We start from the raw sequence: 24,207 nt of genomic DNA, 5'->3' as shown, positions 1-24,207 counted from the left end.
AACTTCCTCAGCATGTTAATTGCATTGTTTTGCAATTAATTGGTTTTAATTTTCTAATTTTAACTTGTAAAAGATAGATAGATGGATAGATACACAGTAAAAAAAAATAAAAAAGTTGAGAAAACAAAAGTTTAAGGCAACCAGCTTCAGCAGATTTTTTGAGTTTTCTCAACTTATTTTTTTTTTTTTTAAATGTGCATGAGTTAACTGGTAGATAAACAGTTGATAAGTAAGGATCAGTTCATTATCTGGGTTAAACATCTAGAGCACGTTTTACTCCTGCAATGCGTTTAGTTTTTTCTTGGAGCTCGATAGCTTTTGTGTTTGCGTGTTCAGAGGCTCTTTTGAGAATATCACTGGGTGCCTCTTACTGAAGCTTAAACTGTGCTGCTGACCTCACGCTTCTGGACCCTCACTGCGCAGGGTCAGAGGCCAAGCTAGCCACATCGATTTCCCCTATGAAGAAGTCTTTAGTCCCACAACACTTCTCCTAAGGCCCCCCTCACACACTCCTGTCCACACAGAGCTGCCCGGAGAGCCAATTGTGCCACGCTGGGATCGATCCAGCGAGTGTCCGAGGGGCCTCTTGGTTAAGCGGCTCTCTCTCAGATAACTGACAACTACAAAGCTCTCCTCTTGACAGGCGCTTGCCAATACAAATTTCCACTATTGATAAGTAATTAAAGAAAGGCAGAGCATTCTGCTCCTCACTCCAACATCTGTTAAACAGGACCTGTAAACAAAACCTCTCAAAAGGCTAAATTAACCCCCTCTGTCCTTCTCTAGAGCCCCCCTGTAGTTTTAAACCAATCCAAATCATATTAAAACACTTTCAGTTAGCTGCAGCTTTAGAAACTCCATTGAGATAAAAGGTCCAATTCTGCTCATGAAGGCCATTCTTTAGTACAAAAGAGAAAAAGTTTCCTCATACTCCAAATTAAGTTCTACTAGAACCTCAAACACTCACTAGAATTATTGTACAAACATGATTTCTTAAATTCCTGGGCTATTTTTCTTTCTACATTTCACACAGTTTAATATTTATCCTGGGCGATGTTATTGGAGTTGTTACTGATGTTATATTAATGACGTATCACACTGTACATTCATAAATCCCAGATTTGCATGCTTATGTGCATATTTGCATGGTCTGTATCATTGATTGGATGAACACAGCGAGTGACTTGTCTTGCATTATTTAAATAGTATGTGCCATCCAGTTTGTCTTGAGTACGCTTTTGGACAATAACTGTAATAATAAAATGATGTCTTCATTTACATTAACACGTTTCCCATCACTTCTGTTTAACTTTGAACACAATTCGTGGAAGTTTCTGTGCAAACCTCATGAATATTTAATGAGGCAAGCACTGTTCAGTTTTGCTGAACAACTGCCTGCTACGTCCTAAAAGGGCTGTTCACACAGAATGCGTTTTCAGAACATGTTTGTTTTTCTAATATGTAAACATGCACTAGATGGGCATGTTTCATGTGTTTGTCTTTTTCAGCATCTTGCACATTGCAAATTAAGCTCAGCCTGAGACCTTACTTTTTTCAATAAAATGTTTAGCTTTTAAAAAACATAACCTTTTTAAACACAAAATGTTTTTGTGTGTGTGTGTGTGTGTGTGTGTGTGTGTGTTGAAAAACACGAGACATGAAAGAAACCGTAAGGTCTAGATACTTATTTTAACTTAAATTGTACTCCAGTTTTAAAAAACATGAGACGCAGGGTAATGGAACGAAAAAAGGGCTTTTTAATAGTTAAACCTCCGTTTTTGCACTGCGTTTTTTGGAATGCTTAGTTTGTCAAACACGTCCATCTTGTGCATGTTTATATAGGAAAAATCAGTGCAGTGGAGTTTAAAAATGCATTCTGTGTGAACAGCCCCTAACACTGCATTGTTTCACCTTTAGTATTGCAACGTGGCCTTAACCCTTTAAATAAGGTGCTAACCCGAAATTGGGTTAAAGTGGGTTAAAAGCAGGACCCAAGAGTAAAAGAGTTAAATATTAAAGGCCCATTTCTGTTCTAGCTGCTTGTTCCTAAATCTTTTGTTATTAAAAAGTTGTGTGTTTATGAAAAACTGATTAAAACATAGTGATATTAAACAAAATCTGAAGCTATTTTATGAGTTTGAAACTCTGTAATTAGTTTGAGCTGTGTTTTAAATGCCGCTAATCTGTGTATAAGTGAATCCACTAGCACACATCCTCTAAACCCCTTAAACTCGACAGACAGGACCTAAACCTCCAAAGCTTGACTATAGCTGGCCACTAAGACAAATGAATGGGTTTGCATCCTATTACACCTATGAAAATAAACATCTGAATGAAAAAATTCCAGATGCATCCACCACTTTGTGGTCTCTTTAAAGCCGTTGAGTGGGTCGGGGTAAAGCCGAAACGCAATTTTAGTGGGCTGGAGATGAAAACGCAGCTCTCATTACAGACTGAGCTGGAGTTATGAGGTGGGGATGGTGTGTGTTTGGGGTTTGGAGGGGGCACTGCACCGGGGCGGTGGTTTTCGGGGAGGGGGTCACACACAACCAGCGTCTTTGTGTGGCTCTAATCCTCCCAGCCAACACAGCTTTGGCCAGGTTTCATCATGAAAGTGCCATGAAATAACTACTTTTTTTTTCTTAGCAGCAAATCTCCACTAATCCCGCAGGCTGAAGAGACAAAGGCTTCTGGGCTCTGAGCTCCAAGCTTTTAATGGGGTTCAGAGGCTGCTCAGCTAAGGTTCTTCTAAATGACTTATTTTGAGCGGACACTAATATAGCTTGACAGGCAAGAACATCGCAAAGGGAGAAAAAAGCAGAGCCTTGAACACTGAGAAAAAGTTCAGCACAATTCCATGGTTTGAAAGGTCAGTCAGGTGTGAAAATATCAGAAGTGTGGAAAGTCCTAGATGAGCTGTTGCCATTTGAAGCCAATAAGACTCGCAAAGATGTACAGCATAAAATCTCCAAGCTTTAAAGACATTCAACAACTGGCTTTCTTCCACCAACAACAAATATTTATTTAAAAAAAAAATTTGGCTCCTGTACTGAGATATATATTTATAGTAGTAAATATTTAAGTTAAATAAAGATATATTTAAGTTAAAGTATTGGAACAGTATCAAAACTTTACTGTATTAAAATTTAAAAATATACTTGAGTGAAAGTTCAAAAAGTATAAAAATACAAAAGTTCCCTCATTTAACTAATAAATTCCTAATTAAATTCAGCAGTTATTTGTAGGTGTTTTATAGATTGACTGTATTACATTTTTATTAGCTGTTTTAAATAATTACAGGAGACCGATTTCACTTGTTAGTTGGACAAACACAATCTAAATTCAAATGTTTTCTTAAATATTCAAAATAAATTAATATGTTTACAAAATTTGGGGCTGGTAAGATTTTAATGTCTCATGCTCATCAAGGCTGCATTTATTTGATCATAAAACAGCAAAAACAGTAATGTTGTGAAATATTAATACAATATTTATTAATATTTGTGCTGCTTATATTAATATTTATATTAAGCATATACATTTTTATATTATAAATTAAGAATATAAATATTTATGTGGAAATCATTATGTTTTAATGGATTTTTATAGAACAGAAACAAAAAAACAGCATTTATTTGAAATTTAAAAGTAACATATTTGACTTTATCAATTTAATGTGTCCTTAAAAAAAATATTAATGCATTTTTAGTTACTGTGAAACCTATTAAACAGACAAACAGAACTGAAGGTGCTTATTCATCAAATAGCACATAGCTGCACATGCATTTCATTAACATTCCCATAATAATCCAGATAGTGAAAGACTTGTGTAAAGATATAAAAAGATCTCATTGTGTAAATCTGCTTTTCTAATAAAGCCCAGAATTCCTTGACTGTCTGAATACAAACAAACAAACCTTTCCAGCAGGAAAGTGAGCCAAATGTGAGGTGAAGGCTGTGGTTGTGTGCCAGTCTCATGCCAGTGTAGCCCAGCTCCTGCCTGCCTGCCGTCTTGGTTCCTGTGTTGCCCTCTGGGACACACACACACGCACGCACACACACAGAGGAGTGTGCAACTGCCCTGATACTCGTGGGAAACATAATCTAGCTCTCCACATGCCTCGCCTTCCTGGCCCTGAGCTGCACAGTGTCAGGATTTAGCAGAATTTACATCTCTGAACCACCTGAGCCGCTCCCAGCTGCTCGGCTGCAGTTTTACTGAGGATGATCCGATCTGAGGTGACTGAGGTTTCAGCTGGAGCTAAACTGCTGCTTGAGCTCAATAAGTGGGTGTTGAGAGATGGATGATGGGATAATGACAAGGAGAGACATTCGGTTTGCTTCATAACTGTCTCATTGCGCAATTACAACTGGTTTTGACACCACCAGCTGCAAATTGCTATGTTTATCCCATGTGTCTTTCATTTTATTGAGTATTTTATTTATTTTAAAATGCTAATAGCTCAAATCCGTCTTTTTTTTTTGGAGAAGATTTGATCAGAAGGAAAGATTTCTGGTACATTTAACCCTAAGAAATTAGCCTAATAGGCCACTTCCAGAGTGCATTCTCAAATTGACATTTTCTGAGCAAAATATGGGTCCAGTTAGCAAAACAAACCAGCCAAGCAAACACCCCCCCCCCCCCCCCCCCCCCACCCACCCCCCTGGAGTTAATACTTACAAAAGCTGGGGAACAGTGGAGAAAGAAGGAAGAGAACAACGGACAATCAAAGACTGTTATTTTAATCTGCCCTACCCCAGAGATTAGCCGACCACATTGTTTTAATTGTTTTTAAAGGGGGGAGCGCAATGCCCGCTCATTGAAGGGAGATGCTTTGCCTAAATCTCCCAAGTTCAATAGTTTCAAAAACTTGAGCCCCCAAACCCCCCTTTCTCTCCCTCATCCTACTTAATCCAGGCTAATACCTTTTTTCTATTGGCTAATGGTTGAAGGAAGCTGAAGTTAATGCCTCTTAAATAGTGGAAACTGAGCTGGAGGGGACCTAAATCACAGTCGATGTGGAGCATTACTGGTCTGCCTTACCTAGAAACTTTATTGTAATATTTTTGGGGATTTTTGCCGTTTTTGTGAAATGTTTCCTTTGGGATTTTAGTATCACATGAGTAAAAAAAAAAAAAAAAAAAAAAAATTACGCATACTTTACCTAATTTTTCCGGTTAAATGTCAGTTTTTTGCTGCTGATCATCATTCCACAGTTCAGTGAAGGTCGTAAGTGTTCATTATTTTTTATTATTTATAGAAAATGTTTGATAAAACATTTCATTGATTTTTTTATTTATTTTAAGTCATACTTATATATTATTTCTTCTCAGCCAGCAGAATGAATTCTGTTTATTTCTGTGGACCAAGAAACGGCCAGGGGCCTTTTCCATCGCAACACGTCAACTCGTTATTTCACGCGGCTCACCAGCAGATGGCGCAGCAGTATCAGCTTCATTCAGCGGCCAGTCCGGCGTCCATGCAGACCTTCACTGTGGCGGAGCGCCTGGCAGGTGAGTTGCGCTTGACTTTTAACAATATTTTAGCTCAAAATATGAGATAAGTAGAGAGTACGTTATTTCACTCAGTTTCTCACTTTACGTTAGGCAGCATTTATAAAATTGTTACTTCTGATTTCTCACTTTACGCTAGGTTCATAATTATATGCTACGTGTTGGTTTTGAACTAGGCTACTTGAAAATGATGTAGGCAACAAATGTCTAATACGTTTCTTAGCCTATTCACGAATGAATTAGAATTAAATTTCAATATAAAAAACAATAAAAGTTTTGCTAATTTTAGAAGAAAATTTCAGATGGGATTTAGAGGCTTTTGCACCTGAACTCTCAAGTTATTTATTTATTTTACTAATGTGAATCATTTTATTTAAAAATATATCTTTGAAAGGGCTTTTAATTTGTATAATGCAGTTTTAAAATTACAGTTTAAAATGCAATTTTACACCAATATCATACATTTATTTACTTATTAACAAAATAATAGTGTTCAAACGTTGATCTAAAAATAGTGCACTAAAAAGTTAAATCATAATGATTAAAAATGGCAAAACTTTATTTCCAAATTTTCACTCCATGTTTTTTGGCACTTTTAAATCCTATGTAGCATGTGTTACATGCACAATGTAATGTTAAGCATCATACAGTGTTAATTTACTATCATAACTTAATGTTATAGTTTTCACTAACTTTCATTTTATTGATATTTTAGTTATAATGTTTTTTTATTATTAATGTTTGTAATTATATATTTTTTAAGTTTTTATTTTTATATTTTTCATTTGAATTTGAGCAATTATTAGTAGTTTTGTAAAATGTTTATATCGTTTTTTATTCTTAAGTTATTTTAGTACATCAAGTTAAATGGAATTGAAATTAGACTTATGCTGAAATTATGTTGAAAACAAAAGTTGTTTATATTTTATTTCAGTTATTTAATTGTTTTCATTTTAGTTTCAGTACTAGTTTTAGTTAACTTTGTTAACTCTGGTATCCTGAGTATCTTGAGAATCAATAAATGAATTAAGCAAGTAATAAACATCTCATTCATATAGAACTCATCCTTGAGGCACGCTACGGGAACCAGCAAAAGCAGCGTCGCAGTCGCACCGCCTTCAGTGTGTCCCAGTTACAAGCCCTCGAAAAGACTTTTCAGCAAACCCAGTATCCAGATGTGGGCATGAGAGAGAGACTAGCAGTCTGCATCAACCTCCCAGAAGCCCGTATTCAGGTGAGGGCCACAGAAACATATACAATGTCCAACAAGCAAAATACTTCTAAATATTAGAATACATTTAGAATTTAAAGGTGCTACTGAAAACATCTTAGATTAACAAAACATGTTTCCTCAGGTGTGGTTCAAAAACAGACGTGCCAAATTTAGAAAAGGTCAACGCTTCGCACCCCTTTCAAAAGAAGAAAGCCAAGTGCATCGTCCTGTTACTAAACAACGGAAAGAATTGGCGAAGGACCAAGAGAAAGGCTCTAATTCAGAATCTCAATCCCCTTTTAGGGAAAACACCACCATTCCTTCCTCGTCGGACACTATTCACCTTCATTCCCACCCCAGACTGCACTCCTCTGCTGTTCTTTCATTCGTTACTGGAGAACACTACCAACAACCAATGCCTCATGCACTTGGGCTGCTGTCTGCAGGTCTGCCTTTCTCTCCTACATATTTGCATTTAATGCAACAGCAGCACAGCACAGCCGTCAATCTCATGCCATTGGGGAAATGCAACAATCTCATGCTTCAGTCTGCCTGTCAATCTAAATCCATGCTTCACCACCACTTGGACATGTAGCCACCAACCAATAAAGCCCACTGAGCTAGTTGTCCTCATTAGGATGTGAAGAGGGGACAGGTGTTCCTGTGTACCTCACCCCCCACCACAACATCATAACTTTTACTCTCAGAATAACAGGAGGGTTTGGATTTTGATCTTTTTCTGTAACTTTCATTAATTGGTTTTGATTGTATTTGTACAAACAGGCTTTTTGGTGAACTTCCATGAATAGCTTAGAGCATTGTTGAGAAAAAAATGTTGTGTTGCACATACATATTTGAGCACTTTGTAGATTTTTATGAACATGTGATCATTTTGAATACAAATAAACATGAAAAACGTCTGAATCAGTAGTATTCATCTTGCATCATGATTCTGTGTAACCTAATTCTAGGATTGCACATTTGGTTTTCATAATTTATGTCACTGCAATAAATAATTTTGCCAAATGTTGAGCATTCTCAGCAGCATTAACATTTAAGTAGCAAAAGCTTAATTTTATTTATTGTGTGCACTTGTAAGTATAATTCATTTTTATATTAATGAAAGCCACAGTTACCTATCACTGAATATGTTTACATGTTTATGAATATAGTCATATGATTATGAAAGTGCCATGTAAAAGAGTTTGTCACAACTAAGCCAACTGTCTGATTTCTATAAGTCAGAATAAGACTGCTGACACTACTAAAACACACACACACACACACACACACACACACACACACACGTTGGTTTTTGTGGTTTATGGGGACTCTCCATAGGCGTAATGGTTTTTATACTGAACAAACTGTGTGTGCTATTGCCCTACACCAACCCTACACCTAAACTTAGCCCTCACAGGAGACTTTGTGCATTTTTAGATTTTCAAAAAAAACACCATTTAGTATGTTTTTTAAGCCTTTTGAATTACGGGGACATAGGCAGTGTCCTCATAAACCACCTTCATATTGTAATACCTCTGTCATACCCATGTTATTATACAAATTTGTGTCCTCATAAACCACATAAACACACACACACACACACACACACACACACATTTACAAACATTAAGCAACTTCATTGTCTATATTTGTCTATTATACAATTTATTATGGCCAGTCTGCTATTGTAAGGACATAAATGAGAATTAATAAGTTGAATAATTTCAATAAAGAGAAAGAGTGAGCATTTCTATATTTCTAGTAAAGAAAAAAAAGGTAGGCTAAAATATTTATATAGTCTTGTACAGAATATGTCTATTTACATTTTGTAAAACTATATAAAACATCTATATTATATAAATATTTTATAGTGTATATATTACTATTACTAATTATCTATTATTTTAAATATATTTTTATGTAACATCTTTTTTTCAGAATAAAGATTTACTAAATTGACTTTAATGGCTAAAGGAGATATAACCTATGCTTTGTCTCTCTAACATATTTACAAAACCGGTCTGTTTTCCAGTTCAAAAATAAAGTGAGAATTAAAATCTTAAAGTATAATTTCCAGTAATTTATATTTTTGACAATGGACTCGGAAAACTAATCACAGCCCTTTTTTTTATTTTATTTTATTTATTTATTTATTATTATTATTTTTTAATATTCAAGGAATCACCTAAACACATCCTCGTTCAAACTACGCGAATCCTTGTAAATTATTTCTCAAAAGCTAACTCCAGAACCCTTCAACTGTTGATCCGGGCTGTTGCGCGCGATAGCACAGCCGCATATTCACCAATCTATCTACGCACTTTTGAGAGCGTATCCACAGCAATGGGAGTGTCGGGTGACGCCGGAGCTTCGCTCACCGAAACGGTAGGCTTAAAGAGACAACAGCGAAGCCGGGCTTGTCTTTAGTGGGAAATTAAATCACTTTTCAGAGCATAAATAAAGGACCATGTCGCGGCGTACTACATAGGGAACTCACACGCAGGTAAAAACATCTTTATGTTTCCTGATTAAAAACATTCCCTTGCTCGTTTTAATCGAAAGACTGAAAGGTTAGCTGCTAAACGGCTAATATGATGTTAGCCTAGCCGGTGGTTTGCTAAGCTAACGTTAGTTCATTTGTGGAGGATTATTGTCATGTTTGTCTAACAATGCTCGGAGTTGTTTAGCTGGTTTGTCGGTATTTCCTTCCCTTTTCGGATACGATAGGGAATCTGTTTAGCTTTAGATGTGAAACAAAATACATTTCGACGTGTAACGTTAATTAGTTCAAATTTGACGGCTCAGCTAGACAGCTACTTATTTTAAGGACGTTTTTAAACGACTGGCCAAGAAGACGGCTCAAAGAAAATAGTCTGAATGCCTTTAAAGACATATTTAATGTTAAAGACGTGTTTTGCTAGGCCAGAATAGGAAGCTTTCTAGAATTGACACTTCATTATGAAATAAAACATTTATGGACGGATGAGATACAATTTCACTGCCAAATCTGATATAAATATATTTTATTTGACATTTTAGACGTTGTTATGGAAATCCTTTATGTCAAGGGCGTCATCGCCAATGTAACCATCTATGTAATTTAAAAACATTAAAGTATTAAGCTCACAAGTAAGTGAAGTTTGATGTAGCTTAATTTTTTGACAGATATTATAAACTATGATTTACATTTCAAAATAGAGTTGTGTCCAATTCTAGTCGGTTATCAGACTAGAAGGGTGTCAGACAGGAAACAAGAGTGTTAAACTGTATCTCACGGTTTCACATAGAGGCTATATATATGAGTATGGAAAATCACACTGTGTTTTAGGAAATAAATGACCGGGCAGCTCTCTTTCTCGCTCTTTGTCCAAATCAACACCACACAAGGCCTTCTAGATCAACACAGTTTTATGGCACCAGCTTCTCTCTTTTGGCCATCTGAGAAGTAGAAGTATGTCTTGGTTTTTACACGGCCTCTAACACTTGCATATTTCCTGTTTGAAAGCTAAAACACAAAGTTGAACTGTGCTGTCAAAGTTATGTTGAAACCTGTTTATTTTTGCTTTGGAATACGTCGTAAATGGGTTGTTAGCTGGCTTATCTCATCTTCTTTTAGGCAGAGTGACTCAAAACAACTGTGAGCTTGGTATCCACTATTAGTCAGGCAGTTTTAATTCCAGATTATATGGTATTATGGTCATAATTTTGGCTTTATTTGATGCACTTTTGCATCAGGTGTTTTTTATGATGATGTTCTTGTTATCTGTGAGATTCATTCCTTAATCTGTTGCATATCATTCTCTAAATATGAAACTGAAGCCAGATTCAGTCAGTATCTGCAATATGTATCTTAGTTAAACATCATTCAAGCATTCAAATGTCATTCATTGATGAGATGTTTCTGATCTAAGTAGTAGCCCCATAATCAGTACTTGTACACTATTTCTTGTCCACAGATGTTGTAATCCCTTTTTGACTGTTGCCTCGTGGCATGGTTTTCCATTTCATCCTTGTATGAGCTTGTAATCAGCATTTTTATGGTACCGTGTGGGGTTGCGACCAACAGACCATTGGAAGACATGACTGACTGCCAGTCCTGACGAAACTGTTGCTTGCTTTCCTTGAAGTTAATCATATTTTCAGGCTATAGATTAAGATCATTATGGTGTTTGTTAAATGCTTTATGTAATCCTGTGTTTATTATTCACCTTTGTGTAGCTTCTACAGTGTGCAATTAAGATTGTGTTTACTTTAATGATTGATTCTACTTATATTGAGAATTGATGTATTTAAATTCAGTCTCTTTTCTAAAGGGCTGTCCAGCACCCCCTGTAATTGTTATAAAAGCTAAGCCAACATGATTGGTGATGCATTTATTTTGCTGAATGACAGGGCATCATTTTTCATAATTCTTTTTGCACAGGCTAAAGTATTATAATTTCCTCGGACTAGAAAAAGAGCCGTGCATTAATAATCTAATGCATTGAAGCTCTGACGCATTTGTCACTTGCTGCACAAAAAGAGCTTTGGATGTTGGATTTAAGTAGTGAAAATCCCCCCAGTAAAGTGTCAAAGATGCTTTTCCGCCGAGCTGATTGTATATTGCTCATCAGCTCTGGTCCGGTATCCTTTTACAGCCAGTCAGGCTGCCATTGATCGTTTTAAGTGCATTTTCTGAAGGAAAGCGTGTCCGTCTTTCCAATAGTTCTTGTATTACCTGCTCTGACTTTCTTTTCCATTTACATTAACAGCAATGCTCCCTGGATGGGAGAGGGGGGTGGTGTGCAACAGAGATTTCTGACCTTCTACACCGCTTCCCCTCTCCATTATCAACCGCACAGGTGTCGTCAAAGTTCCTGTTTGAATTGGAAACTGATACGGGCACTGTTAGGCTTGTAATTCTCAACCGGTCTGTTCTCCACACTTTGAAAAAATCTCATGACTTGGAGGCAGACCAGCAAAATCTGTTGGTGTAGTGTCATAAATGGGCTCCTATTGCTTAGATTGCCAAAACTGTGACTGCATGATTCTTTTCTTCTTTTTTTTTTTTTTTCTAAAGTAACAACCATTGGTGTCTCTTTATCCATTGAGGATGCATTCCCATCATGTCTAGCATGCAGTGCTTTGTCTCTTGCTATTATTGGTTAAGTTTATTAGACCTTGAGGTAATCTGAAAATGGATTCCATGAATATTGAGGACCAGGATTAGTGTCTGTGCTTTAGAATATCCCGTCATGCCTCTGTCTAACATCATTTGCTTTTTTTTGTAGTGGAGGATGGTTTAAAAATGCAAGGAAAAGTTCAGAATTTTTATCACATTAAATTGAAAGATTTGTTTATAGTTCTAGCTTAAATGACGTAAGAAGCGTATTTGACAAATATATATATAGTATATGTAGATATGTGTATATATTTCTCCTTTGATACTGACATGGCAATAAAAAATAACAAAAAAAATTATTAACTTAAAAATGCATGGTCATACAGGATTTGTGTCTGTACTCTAGCGTATCTCATGATTCCTCTGTCCATCATATGTTGCATGTTTATTCATTGGTAGTAGAGGACACACTTTAAAAATTCATGGAAAGTTTAGAATTTCAAACAAATATTCAACTGTAAGATTTTGAATAGTTATTGTGTCAATGTTGTAAAAATGTATTGTATATTGTTTTATTTATTGTTTTTTTGTTTATGAATAAAGCTTTTAATGCTGATATGGCATAAAAAAAGAATAAAAATGTATTGTCATGCAAATGTAACATTTAGTGAGAGATGTACATAAATGTGAAATTTTTCTCTGGCTCTATTTGAAATTTAAGGACTGGTATATCAACAAGGTGCAAGATCGATTTATTGATACTAACTGCTTTTCTGTTTCTCTTTTCGTTTTCTTTCAGGTATCCAGAGAAAGACGGACTATACTGCTCAAACCTGTTAATGCTGATTCTGTCTGAGTCTGCTTACAGCAGTGTTAGAACATGAAGAATGTTCACAGTAATACCCAAGACTGACTTGAACAAAACCATGAGGAGCACAAGGGGACGTTCACTCTTTTGGTTCCACTAGCAGGAATTGTGTATGACAGTGTTGAGGAACGATTGTGGATGGATGTGTGAGTGCGTGCGTGTGCGTCTGTATGTGTGCATATGCTAGCATAACCTGCCTGCTTCAGGCAGTGACATGCTACTCTGAGGGCAACCGTACTGTAAAGGAGTCCCATCCACCGAAGGATTAATGCAAGAACGACGCTTTCGGTGATACCCACCACGTCTGCAGAAGACATCGGTTTCTGCTCTTCAAAAATCATCAGTATATAGACACTTTTAAACCCCTTTACCCGTTTTGTCTTTTCGCCACCATCCCCACACATTTCCTGGGGGTTGTTTTGAAACTTCTCTGTTTTGCATGGCAGGGGAGTAACCGTGGAGAGGCCAGGGTATCACAAGCTTATGGATTTTGAGAAGAGAGGTGGGAAGGGAGAGACAGAGGAAGGGAAAAGGATGTCAAAAACACCAAGTAGGACTGGACATGGGGGCCGGGGAACGGGGACCAACTCTGGGGTCCTTATGGTTGGCCCCAACTTCAGAGTTGGGAAGAAGATCGGCTGTGGAAACTTCGGTGAACTGCGGCTAGGCAAGAACCTTTACACAAATGAATATGTGGCCATCAAACTGGTGAGTGCTCTTGTGCAAAGACAAGTACTAAAAATGTCACATCTTACCATGTTTATGGGAGTATTATAATATTTATTCATTTTAAAGATTTTATATGAAGCAAGTATTCATTTAAAAAAATTTTTTTTGGCTTTCAATGCAGCTTTGGAATACATTTAATGGACTATTTCAATATTACAATAGGCAGGATTAATTACTAGGCTTTCTTTCAGAGTTTTGCATCTAGATATTCATTTTTACAATTCGTATAAATCCGTTATTAGAATGAGTAGGCCCTGTATTAAAATTGCTGTCCACAGCAACAAGTTACTTCAATGTAGCTAGTGTAACTTCCGAAGCAGATTTTGGTAATTGCTAATGAGGAAAGCACACAGACGGTCCCTGTTTTAGAAAATGCAATAAATCATTATGACTGTTTGTTGACGTTTACTCAATTGTTATTTCCTTTTAATGAGCGAATAAGACGTTTATTGATGGATGGCACTATGGAGTTTTCATTTGTGAGAAAGATGATTCCAATTATTTTTTACATTTTGTGAACTTGTGACTGTCTGACTGTGACTGGCTGACTGTCAAGTGTAAGGTAGAAACTAGAAAGTCTTTTCTCCATCCAGAGTGAATTGGAAGTTAATTTGAACTGTTTTTGGCTCTTTCTGGGCCACTATGATAAATGCAAATGAGTTTAAAGGGATAGTTCACCCAAAAATGAAAATTCTGTCATCATTTATTCACCCTCAGGTTGTTCAAAACCTGTATGAATGTCTTTGTTCTGCTGAACACAAAGGAAGATATTCTGTAGAATGTGGGAAACAGAGCAGTTCTGGGGCACCATTGACTTCCATAGTATATATTTTTTTCCTACTATGGAAGTCAATAGTGCCCCAAAACGGCCTGGTTACAAACTTTCTTCAAAATATCTTCCTTTGGGTTCGGCAGAACAAAGAAATTCATACAGGTTTGGAACTACTTGAGGGTGAGTAAATGACGACAGAATTTTCATTTTTGGGTGAACTATCCCTTTAAGGCTATCCTTGTAAACAGGCAAACGGTTCATCCATACAGCGCAAGTATTGACTGACCTTGTGGTGAGTGGTCATTATGACGTAACTCCTCACACTCTCTGTGTGCTCAGTTTGGCCTCTAAAACATGAGTAAACATGACAAGAGCCTTTGAGGATATAGGCACCCAAAATCCATTTTTATTCCAGGACACTTCTGTCAGATGTGTGAAGAAATTTTGCTGCCCCTGGGACTGTCATACAGAACTGGATTTCTTCCAATTTTCATTCACGTATCTGTACTTGGCTCATAAACAGCACAAGAGACATCTGAAACATGTTCAATTCGTGCTACACCCAGACAGAAGCTCAAAGTCCAGGGCTATTTAAAGTCCATGTTGTGTTTTATTATTTGATGGGAGTTTTATAGAGATAATTTTAAGCTGTTGATGGGAGGTCCTGTGTTCTGGGAAATGACCGTCGAGTAACTTGGCACCATGACAAAGGGATTGTCGTAGATAGCGTGTGCACACTTAGTCGCCCTCCTCCCCGGATCCTCCAGTGAAGGATATGATTATTTTTGCATTAGTAACGTCAAAGGCTTCATTATCTTTGCATTGTTGCCTATCAATATGAAGTCAAGCACTGTAATTTTAGTGCTAAAATTATTTAGTATGATGATGCACCCATGCCACTGCGTTCCTGTCCACTTTTTCCATCTGTAACATGCAATAGGGCTGGGCAATGGAGCTAATAAGAAAAGCTCAATATTAGCCTTTCAACAATGCTCAGTTTATGTCTTTACTCTGAAATACATGCGTGTTTGTTTGTCTATATTTTTTAATTTAATAACTAAAACAGATGACAATAATGATTTTCTCTAATTAACTAAATGAAAATATTTTACTTTTTACTTTTAGTCATTTAGCAGATGCTTTTATCCAAAGCGACTTACAAATAAGAAAAAGTAACTAAAAGTTAACACTCTGTAAATACTCTATACACACCCATTAAAGAAAATACAGAAATTAAATAAAATTGACAAATGCATACAACAACAACATTTCAATAGTAAACATATAAAGGAAAAAAATAAAATAAAAGCCCGGCGGAGTCGCACGGTAGAGTCGATGGTCTTTACACTCTTTGGTCTTCACACTAAGAGGGCTTCACATGAGGGCTGCCGCGGCATAATAACCTTTTTTACCGTTTTTATGATCTAACAAATCACTGCTAGAATTCAGCTGAACCCACTTTCCTATTAATCACTAAAAATGGCCAAGCAAGTGCACACACTGACAAGATACGCGATACAGTATGAGACCAAACGCGATTTCAGCAACTCTCGAAATCTCAAAAATATGTAATTGTTCTCTGAAAATAATATTTATATAATAATTTAATAAAATTGTGATCAAGTTATTTTACATTATTTTAAACTAGATTTTTACTGCTTTAAATATATCAATATACCAGTAGATAGTAATAAATAACGGCAATATTTACTTGCTGTATGTTTGCTAAAAACTTGTACACTATTGTTCAAAAGTTTGGATTCTTTTTTTAATGCTTTGAAAGAAGTATCTTATTCTCATCAAGGCTGCATTTAAGCACATCTACAGTAAAAGCAGTAGTAATATTATGAAATATTGTTATAATTTATAATAACAATTTTCTGTTTTAATATATTTCAAAATGTCATTTATTCCTGTGATGGCAAATTAGAATATTCAGTATCATTCCTCCAGTCTTCAGTGTCACATGATCCTTCAGAAATCATTCTAATATGCTACATCTTATTATTATCAATGTTGACTGTAAACAATTGTGCTACTTAATATTTTTGTGTGATATATTTTTTCAGGATTCTTGGAGTAGAAAGTTCAAAACATCTTTTATATTAAATAGATTTTATGTAGTGATGTAAAAGGATTAATTTCTTTAAAAAAATAAAAAAAATAACTGATTAAAAGTTGTGTGAGATACAAAGACTTATAAATGTAATTTTATTTAATTTATTAACAAGTCCTAGTTTTGATATTCAGGAGAATTGTCGTCTAATGCAAACTCAGGCAGAATGTTGCATGTCTGTTTTTCACTGAGCACTAAAACCTCAAGACGGCCACAGTCCTCACCAGCTGCCTTCTGCTTATTTAATGAGTCTACCACAAGTTTGTGCTATCGGTTAAACATTCTCGTTATTTGATCCTGGCACACATTTGATATAGGTTGAAAATAAACTGTCTTAATGTTGATTTTTGCAGCTGCAGGTTCAGGATTATCTTAAATCCTCATTGCTGAGTTTCTAGTTTTGGGCATGCTCATGTTTGTACCACATTCCGCTCACACACACCTCACCAAGCAAGAGCCCTGGTGACCCAACCCACTGCCAGTTTACCAAAACCAACATTGATCACGTGTTTTGAAAATTGTTAAGCACTGAAAAGTTCCTCGTCTCTTAATAGCTTGTATAGTTTGTATGTTTGTGCACCCCCCCCCCCCCCCCCCCCCCATTTTTTGGTGACAGCTTCACCTGGAGCAAAGGTGAACATCTCTGTCACGGTTTCCTAAAATATGAGAAAGAAAAGAGCCACAGTCAGGCTCTGCCCTCTGACAAAATCCCTAGAACAGCAATAGTGGGAGAAGGGGAAAGAAAAGAAAGGAGGAGAGTTGGAGAAACAACAGTAGTTGGAGAGAGAATAAAGCTGATGAAAGGTTTTCATTGTTCCCTGGTTCTTGTCGACACAGTGCTCCAGTCAGTCCATACTGAGAGGCTCACCAGGGACCCAGAACAGAGTGGAGGAGTGGAAACACTACGTAGTTTCTCTCTCTCTCTTTCTCACACACACTTGTGCTGGGGATCCCAGTTGTGTAATACATGTATGACAGCTTCCAAACAGCTACTTTGTAGTAATACAAGAGCTCTGGCTTGTTTGATCGTACATGTGTCCACAGATCTTGCTGTGTGAGAGATTCTGTGATGCTTGGCTGTGGCCTTATGAATTTGATTTCTGTTTCTCTTCTGTAATTGGAGTCCTGAGCCCCACCTATATACAATCTCTCTCATTCATCCTTTTATCATTCAAGACTGAGGGCTTGGGAATGTGAGAAACGGACATGTTAGCAATGGAATGGATAAATTGGCACAATCTCTAGGCAAGAAGATTGGTTTTGTCATGGTGTCCATTAGCACTTGCTTAATAATGAAGCACTGGATCTCTCTTTCATTGATTGACAGCTTCGATCACATGATTGACAGCAGCCAGGCTGCTCCGAGAGAGTGAAATTCACAGCTGAATGAAATATTCGTCCCTCTGGGGATATGACCAAAGTGTAATATCACAGTGTGAGTAATTTTATATCACGACAGGGCCGTAGCTTAAGTTCACAGGACCCAGGACAAAATTTTTATAGGATGGAGCGTGTTCTACCTACGAGTCTATTGCCTGTCCCAGCATCCCTCTTGTAGCTTAAGAATATGGGGAACAAATTCATTTAAATTATTTGTGTCTTCGGAGATCGTGTTGATCGTTAAAGCATTCCTGAAGAATATGCAATGAGTTGTCTATAATGTCCTGTCAGTAAGCAGAAGATTGATTTAATCAGAGTAGATTAAGCCTGTCACATCTGCTCCTAAACTGCAGTGCGAATGACGGCCTGCTCTGGAATCCTCTGTCATCTCCCCCGGGCTGCTCACACTAGTGACAGTGGTACCAGTCTGTGAATGAAGCTCTGCTGTTAGACCTCTGCAGCTGTTCTCCCTCCATCTGGGACTCTGAAATCTGATCTGAAATTGAGGGGTTGAAGGAGCGGGACACAGACCAGCTGTTTCTGTCTTATCCAGACTCCTCGACACCTTTACCCATAATTATCTCAGACTGAAGGCCCTGGTTGTGACTGTAGTATCATGCACTTATTTTAGATTCATGTATTGGTGATGTATTGGAAACATTTCAATTGTCTTTAAATTCTATAAGTTTTACCTTATTGCTAACTTAATGTCTTTGCTATTGTGCGAAGGGGGTTTAGTGCATGATAGTCTAAAGAAAAGTTTTATAATCTTTCAAAATGTGTTTTCTGCTTATGTAACTGAGCTTGCATAGTATTATTAAAATTAAATTAAAATGTTTAATGTTGTCTTTAATTGCTATTTGCTTTAATTTCTAAAAAACATGTTAGAAATTAAAAATGTTTTAATCTCCTGATGAAGGTCGTGTGACCGAAACGTTGTGTTAATAAATATTACTTTTTTGCAAGTTACGATAGTGTGCGGGAATTGCTTGTCTGTTGAGGCGATCTACCTGGTTGGTGCTAGTACGCACCTATTACTTGCCGGTGTGCGATGGAGTTTGATCACTAAAAAAAATGTTTGAAACTTAAATTACTAGAAAAATTACACGATTGTTAGCTAGATATTTAATTAATATTTAATAATAATGAATTATTTATTTATTTAATTGCATGGTACTACCTACACCATGTCTTTAAATACATTAGGCTACACTTTAAAACATAAACTTGCATCTCATCTGTGGCAGGCAAATTTAAAGTCAACATAATTTACCGAGAATTTGTTGGTTTTGAAAATAAGTCATTTTGCACTTCTCTAATAAGAGTGGGCAAGAGGGTTACACAATTCCTGGAAATAAAGTGCAGACGAATATATATATATATATATATATATATATATATATATATATATATATATATATATATATATATATATATATATATATATATATATATATATATATATATATATATATATAATAATACATGGGCTGAAGAGGGCAGGTTGCACAGCCAGCAGCCCACAGAATGAGACTGCTATATGGATCCCCACCTGGCTTTTCTAACACCTCATCAAAACATACATACACAATTGGCATTGCAGATGGTCCTTGGGGCCCAGACGTGCTGGTTAATTTAGTTAGCTGGCACATTTTAGTGAATGTTGTTTATGCACCTCCTCCAGTGACTTTTGCGAGAATTTTTTACTTTTGAGTCCACTTGTGTGGTTAGTTCTATGTCATTTCAGAGTTACCAGTTTATTCCAGATGATTAGCTCTCTGAAAAATGTCAACACATGTAAACACCGAGGCTGGTTTCCAGGGCACAGATTACATATAATCTGTGTGTTGAAGGTCATTATGTGGAGAATCTCACAAATTGTTGGGTATTTCAGAGCAATAGATAGCTAACTGCTGTGAAATTATTCCTCTGTCCAATGTTGACCTGTTTAATCTTTGAGGGAAAAAAATATATTCGACATGGCATCCTGCAAATAAACTAACTTTCAATAAGCAACCACCATTTCATGATCCATTATTTTATTTATTATTGGCTAATTGCATAGGTAAAAAATAATGTACATTGCTTGGCACTTAATAAAACAACCCACACTGAATGTGTTTTTTTAATTTATTTTTTTATTAATAATGCCTGTAGCCAGTGATACGTTATCCTCCATGTTAAGATGTACTAAAGTCCTCTAATGCAGCAGATGATATTAGGGATGCACCGATACCGATACTGAGCTCCTGTACTCGTTAAAATGCCTCGATACCAAACGCCGATACCACACAGCATGTGATAAGTGCCATATTCAGACAAAGTACAGACAACAGAACAACAGACAGCAGAATGGAGTTATTAGAGATTAAGGATGTCTACGAAGTATATGCATGCAATGAAATTAATGTTAAACATTCAGTATTGACGCCTGTATAGCTGATGTGCGCGAGCTGATGGGCTAAGCAAAGCACGCTGAGTGAACATCCCTTTCTCACAGACATCACTGGATAGTTTGTAGTTTGGTCGGATATGTCAAAAACAAGTAAGTAAAACAATACACAGTTACTTAACGGTAGGGAGGGAGGGAGAGAGAGCAAGAGCGTGCACGCACTTCTGTTGTGCGATCTTTATTGATGTTCGCTCACTTGGCACACGCATCATTTGGCTTAAAACTAAATCGTAAATATAAGACAATTTATAGGGGTATTCACTATAAACCATCATTTATTTTCAACCTTAAGCATGCACGACATTCTGGCGAAAGTGAAACTAACAGCCTATGCGCTATGTTCTGTATTTGTCCCTCTCATTCTGCACCAGTACAAAAAAACTTGCGCGTGTTTTGCTTGCTTCATGATTGATTATGCATTATATGAGTGGCTTTGGAATATAAATTGCAGCACGTTTCAGATGAAAAAAAGCAACTTTTATTTCTGAAAATATCACAGTTAGGAGATTTATAAGGAGTGGTTCCCCGCATTATTACAGCAAAACGCGTAATTACAGTACTGAGCCGCTGCAATGGAGCAGCTCTAATGCTATTAAATTAAAGATGACGTACCATAGAGCAAAAAAATGAACAGTGAAAGTAACAAAAACTTCTAAAATACATTTTAATGGGCATAATTATGTGTGAAAATAACCGAAGATGATATACAGTCAAATCAAAATAAAGTAAACTGTGACATATTATAACCAAAACTTCTTCATACAGTGGACTACCAGTAAAATTGATACAAATTTGGGACAAAAAATTATTCAGACCGAGTCTGGAAAAAAAACTGAATTTCAGGTTTGCATGAACCTGGTTTACAGCATGCCCAGGAGACTACAGGCTGTCATTAAGGCTAAGGGTGGCCTGACAGAGTATTGATAGTTGTGTAAATATTGTCATACTAACAGCTGTCTGAATCATTTTTGGTTGATTGTAATCCATTATGTACCTTTCTATCAAAGTTATCTGACATTATCAAGGTGAATTTGTTCAGACACAGTTTTACTCTGAGTTCTTTTTATATTTTATTACCATTTTCTAAACTATAGCGAATAAACCGTGATAATGTGAGAAATTTTAAATGTGTTTGAATTTTGGTTTGGCTGTAGCTGTTTGGTTTGAATTTTGGAAATTTTGGTTTGACTGTATTTATTTGATAAATGAAGTTAACCAATTAACATTATACATACTCTTTTGGTTTCTGTACCCAATATTTAAAAAATGTACAAATGCAATGAAAATATCAGTATCGGTACTCTGTATCGACAAGTACCCAAAATAAAAATATCGGTATCGGGCAAGTACTGGAAAAAGTGGTATTGGTGCATCCCTAGATGATATGATCGATTACAACTGACTGACAAGGATTAACTCTGTTCAGCCTCTCACAGTCGTTTTTTTGGATTATATGTGTTTCGTAATGGCATGGGTGTAAAGTAGGGGTGGGCGATATGGGAAAAATATCATATCACGATTTTTTATAGAAATATCACGATTCACGATTTTTATCACGATTCTTTGTTAGTTTTACTATTTTGGTTTTACAAGTTGTCTGAGCATTACAGCCAAACTAGAAAGACAAAGATGCATGGCAGATATTTAGGCCAAAGTGGGCGAAGATAAAAAATCTGTCATTATTTTATTTTTCTTATTAAAAAATAAGAACAAAGATACACATTACAAATACACATAATATACAAATAAAACAAACAGTGCTTTATTTTCAGGTACAATAGGTGTATTTAGCAGAGCATTCAATGAAATTGAATGAACAAATATAAAAGTAAAACACTAGATAGACTGATTCCTAAAGCAACTGTATTAAAGTTTTTCAGTCAAGAATAGTGAGTGATTTTTCTCTTTTGCGTTTTGTTAACGTTAAATGAATAGTTCCCCCACAAATTAATATTCTGTCATCTGTCTGTCAATTCTGTCATAATGTTGTATTTTTATATCATCATTTACTCAAAAGTTGTTTTAAACCGGAATGAGTTTCTTTCTTCTGCTGAACATAAATGCTATTTTGAAGAAGGTGGAAAACCAAACAGTTGCTGGTCCTCAGTGACTTCCATAGGATTTTTCTTTCCTGATATCAAAGTCAATGTGGACCAGCAACTGTTTGGTTACCCTCATTCTTCAAAATATCTTATTTTGGGTTCAGCACAAGAAATTAATAGAGGTTTGGGACAACATGTGAGTGAGTAAATAATGACAGAAATTAAATTTTAGGGTGAACTATCCCTTTAATGACAGTCGACAGCATGTTTAGTGTCCTGTCCCTTTAAGAGCTGCACGCATCTAATATACAGGCACGCATCCGTTTCTCTCTTAACTATTTACTTTCATTTTAGAGATAACCAACTCAGTCTGTATGTAACCTTGTGTGTTTTGACAGTATTAGCGCAAAATATAACTTAGTTGAGTAATCAGGCGCTGTTAGACAGGCGTTTTAGTGCGCGTGCTTCAGGTGTATGCGCTCAGAACAAGCACACGTCAGACCAGCGCGCGAATTAAACATTTAACCAGCAAGGCTTGTATGCAAATAATGTACTTTTGCGAACGCGAATAAGTGCAGTGTCCTGTCTGAGTAACTCTACTGCTGTATGTCCTGTTGTACAGTACATAGAGACGGCGGCGCCAGAACTGTATTTGACAATGTGCGCGGTAGCGCGATACTACGATATTTCTTCAAAAGCAGATCGTGGAGACATTTTTATCGTCCACGATCAAAAATCGTCATATCGCACACCCCTAGTGTAAAGGCACAGAGCCTCACATTAAAATGAGATCATGGACTCTTGAATTATTTCTGTGCAGTGGATTTGCTCCGTATCATCTTTCAAGCTTTTTAATGACATTAAATCTTCAGTTTGTAGAAATACTTTTCGTGGGTTGTCCCCTCTCGCTTGTCTGAAGTTGTCATTTAGGGAGACTGTACATTCATACTCAAAGCTCAGTCAGTTGGAAAGTCAGAGAGGAACTGTTTTTGGACCAGTTTATGTTACGCTTTATAGGGACCATTTCTCACTATTAACTAGTTGCTTATTAGCATGCCAATTATTAGCATATTGGCTGTACTTTACATTAGTACTTATAAAGCACATATTCTGCATGATCATATTCTACATCCCTAATCCTACCCAGTACCTAAATTTAACAACTACCTTACTATTAATAGGCAGCAAATTAGGATTTTATCGAGGCAAAAGTTGTAGTTAATTGTTAGTAAATAGCGAGAATTGGACCTTAAAATAAAGCGTGACCAACAAATGTCATCCTGTTTATTTGAATACATGTTCCTGGTCTTATTATGGATGTTTAATGAATTATTAATCAACTCTCTCTTTTCAGCTAATATCATCTAGCCCTCTTATTTTTCAACCACTCCTATCCTTTTCATGTAGTGGCGACCACTTTTCATGATCCAATTCCTGAATCCTGATAAATAAAATCATTATTATAATTTTTTTTAATATCCCGTTTCTCTTTGAATTGCATCATATTTTAGAGGAAAAATGGGTTGCAAATGTATTTGTTGGTTGTATATGGACACTTATGTTTTCTACCATTATTTGACCTTCATTTTTAGTGTTTAGATTTGAATAAAGCAGTCTGCTGATATATGTGCTCCGAGCGCTTTCCTGAGAGATCTTGAGATACTAATGCAATGCTTTTTTTGGGCATGTCTGTGGTTTTGGGTGGAGCTCTCTTTTGGGTGTTAAGACAGGCACTGATTTCTCATATTTGCACAGGGCACAGTGTTCACAATAGGAGCCGGTGCCAGTGCCTTGGGCATCCTGTTTATAACAGTGATTCATGATGATGTTGCTCATTTGCATGAACAGAAACTGTGTTTCAGAAGTTTGCATGAAATCCACTAACTGCAACAGATCATTTCCATTTCATTAAATGGAAAACTAAAGGGAATTCAAAGTTACTGAAACTGAAGATTCCCAGAGATTTGAATGCATGATGCATTGTTGATTTTAAAGAGTGTAACTGTATCTCTCAGTG

The 24,207-nt window shown here is 36.4% G+C and overlaps 2 protein-coding genes across 7 annotated transcripts in view; both read left to right on the top strand.

Annotated features, from left to right (window-relative positions):
- Positions 1–5,340: 5,340 nt before the first annotated feature.
- On the top strand, positions 5,341–7,649 carry LOC306849417 (uncharacterized protein). Its single transcript, XM_079384413.1, has 3 exons — positions 5,341–5,514; positions 6,573–6,748; positions 6,870–7,649. The coding sequence occupies exons 1-3, from the start codon at positions 5,343–5,345 to the stop codon at positions 7,320–7,322; spliced, it is 801 nt and encodes a 266-aa protein (XP_079240539.1). The 5' UTR covers positions 5,341–5,342; the 3' UTR covers positions 7,323–7,649.
- Positions 7,650–8,994: 1,345 nt separating this feature from the next.
- LOC306849857 (casein kinase I) overlaps positions 8,995–24,207 on the top strand; it is a 38,057-nt gene continuing 22,844 nt past the window's right edge. For 3 of the 6 annotated variants that reach the window (XM_079385221.1, XM_079385218.1, XM_079385223.1), the window contains exons 1-3: positions 9,096–9,233; positions 12,631–13,042; positions 13,146–13,407. In XM_079385221.1, coding sequence (XP_079241347.1) covers positions 13,183–13,407 — 225 coding nt within the window. In that variant the 5' untranslated portion in view covers positions 9,096–9,233; positions 12,631–13,042; positions 13,146–13,182. Of the gene's footprint in view, positions 9,234–12,630; positions 13,408–24,207 lie in introns of all 6 variants that reach the window. The other 3 variants (XM_079385222.1, XM_079385220.1, XM_079385219.1) reach the window with 3 other exon arrangements.

This window comes from Barbus barbus, assembly GCF_936440315.1.
Source record: "Barbus barbus genome assembly, chromosome: 29".
NCBI lineage: Eukaryota > Metazoa > Chordata > Actinopteri > Cypriniformes > Cyprinidae > Barbus > Barbus barbus.
Note: the sequence above shows the minus strand (reverse complement) of the source record. Positions and strands in the feature narration are given on the sequence as shown.

Bases quoted from the DNA above. Each gene is read 5' to 3' on its own strand.
- LOC306849417 (XM_079384413.1), top strand. From the start codon at position 5,343: ATGAATTCTGTTTATTTCTGTGGACCAAGAAACGGCCAGGGGCCTTTT. The intron at 5,515-6,572 runs GTGAGTTGCGCT...TCATTCATATAG, and splicing joins TGTGGCGGAGCGCCTGGCAG to AACTCATCCTTGAGGCACGC. The intron at 6,749-6,869 runs GTGAGGGCCACA...ATGTTTCCTCAG, and splicing joins TCCCAGAAGCCCGTATTCAG to GTGTGGTTCAAAAACAGACG.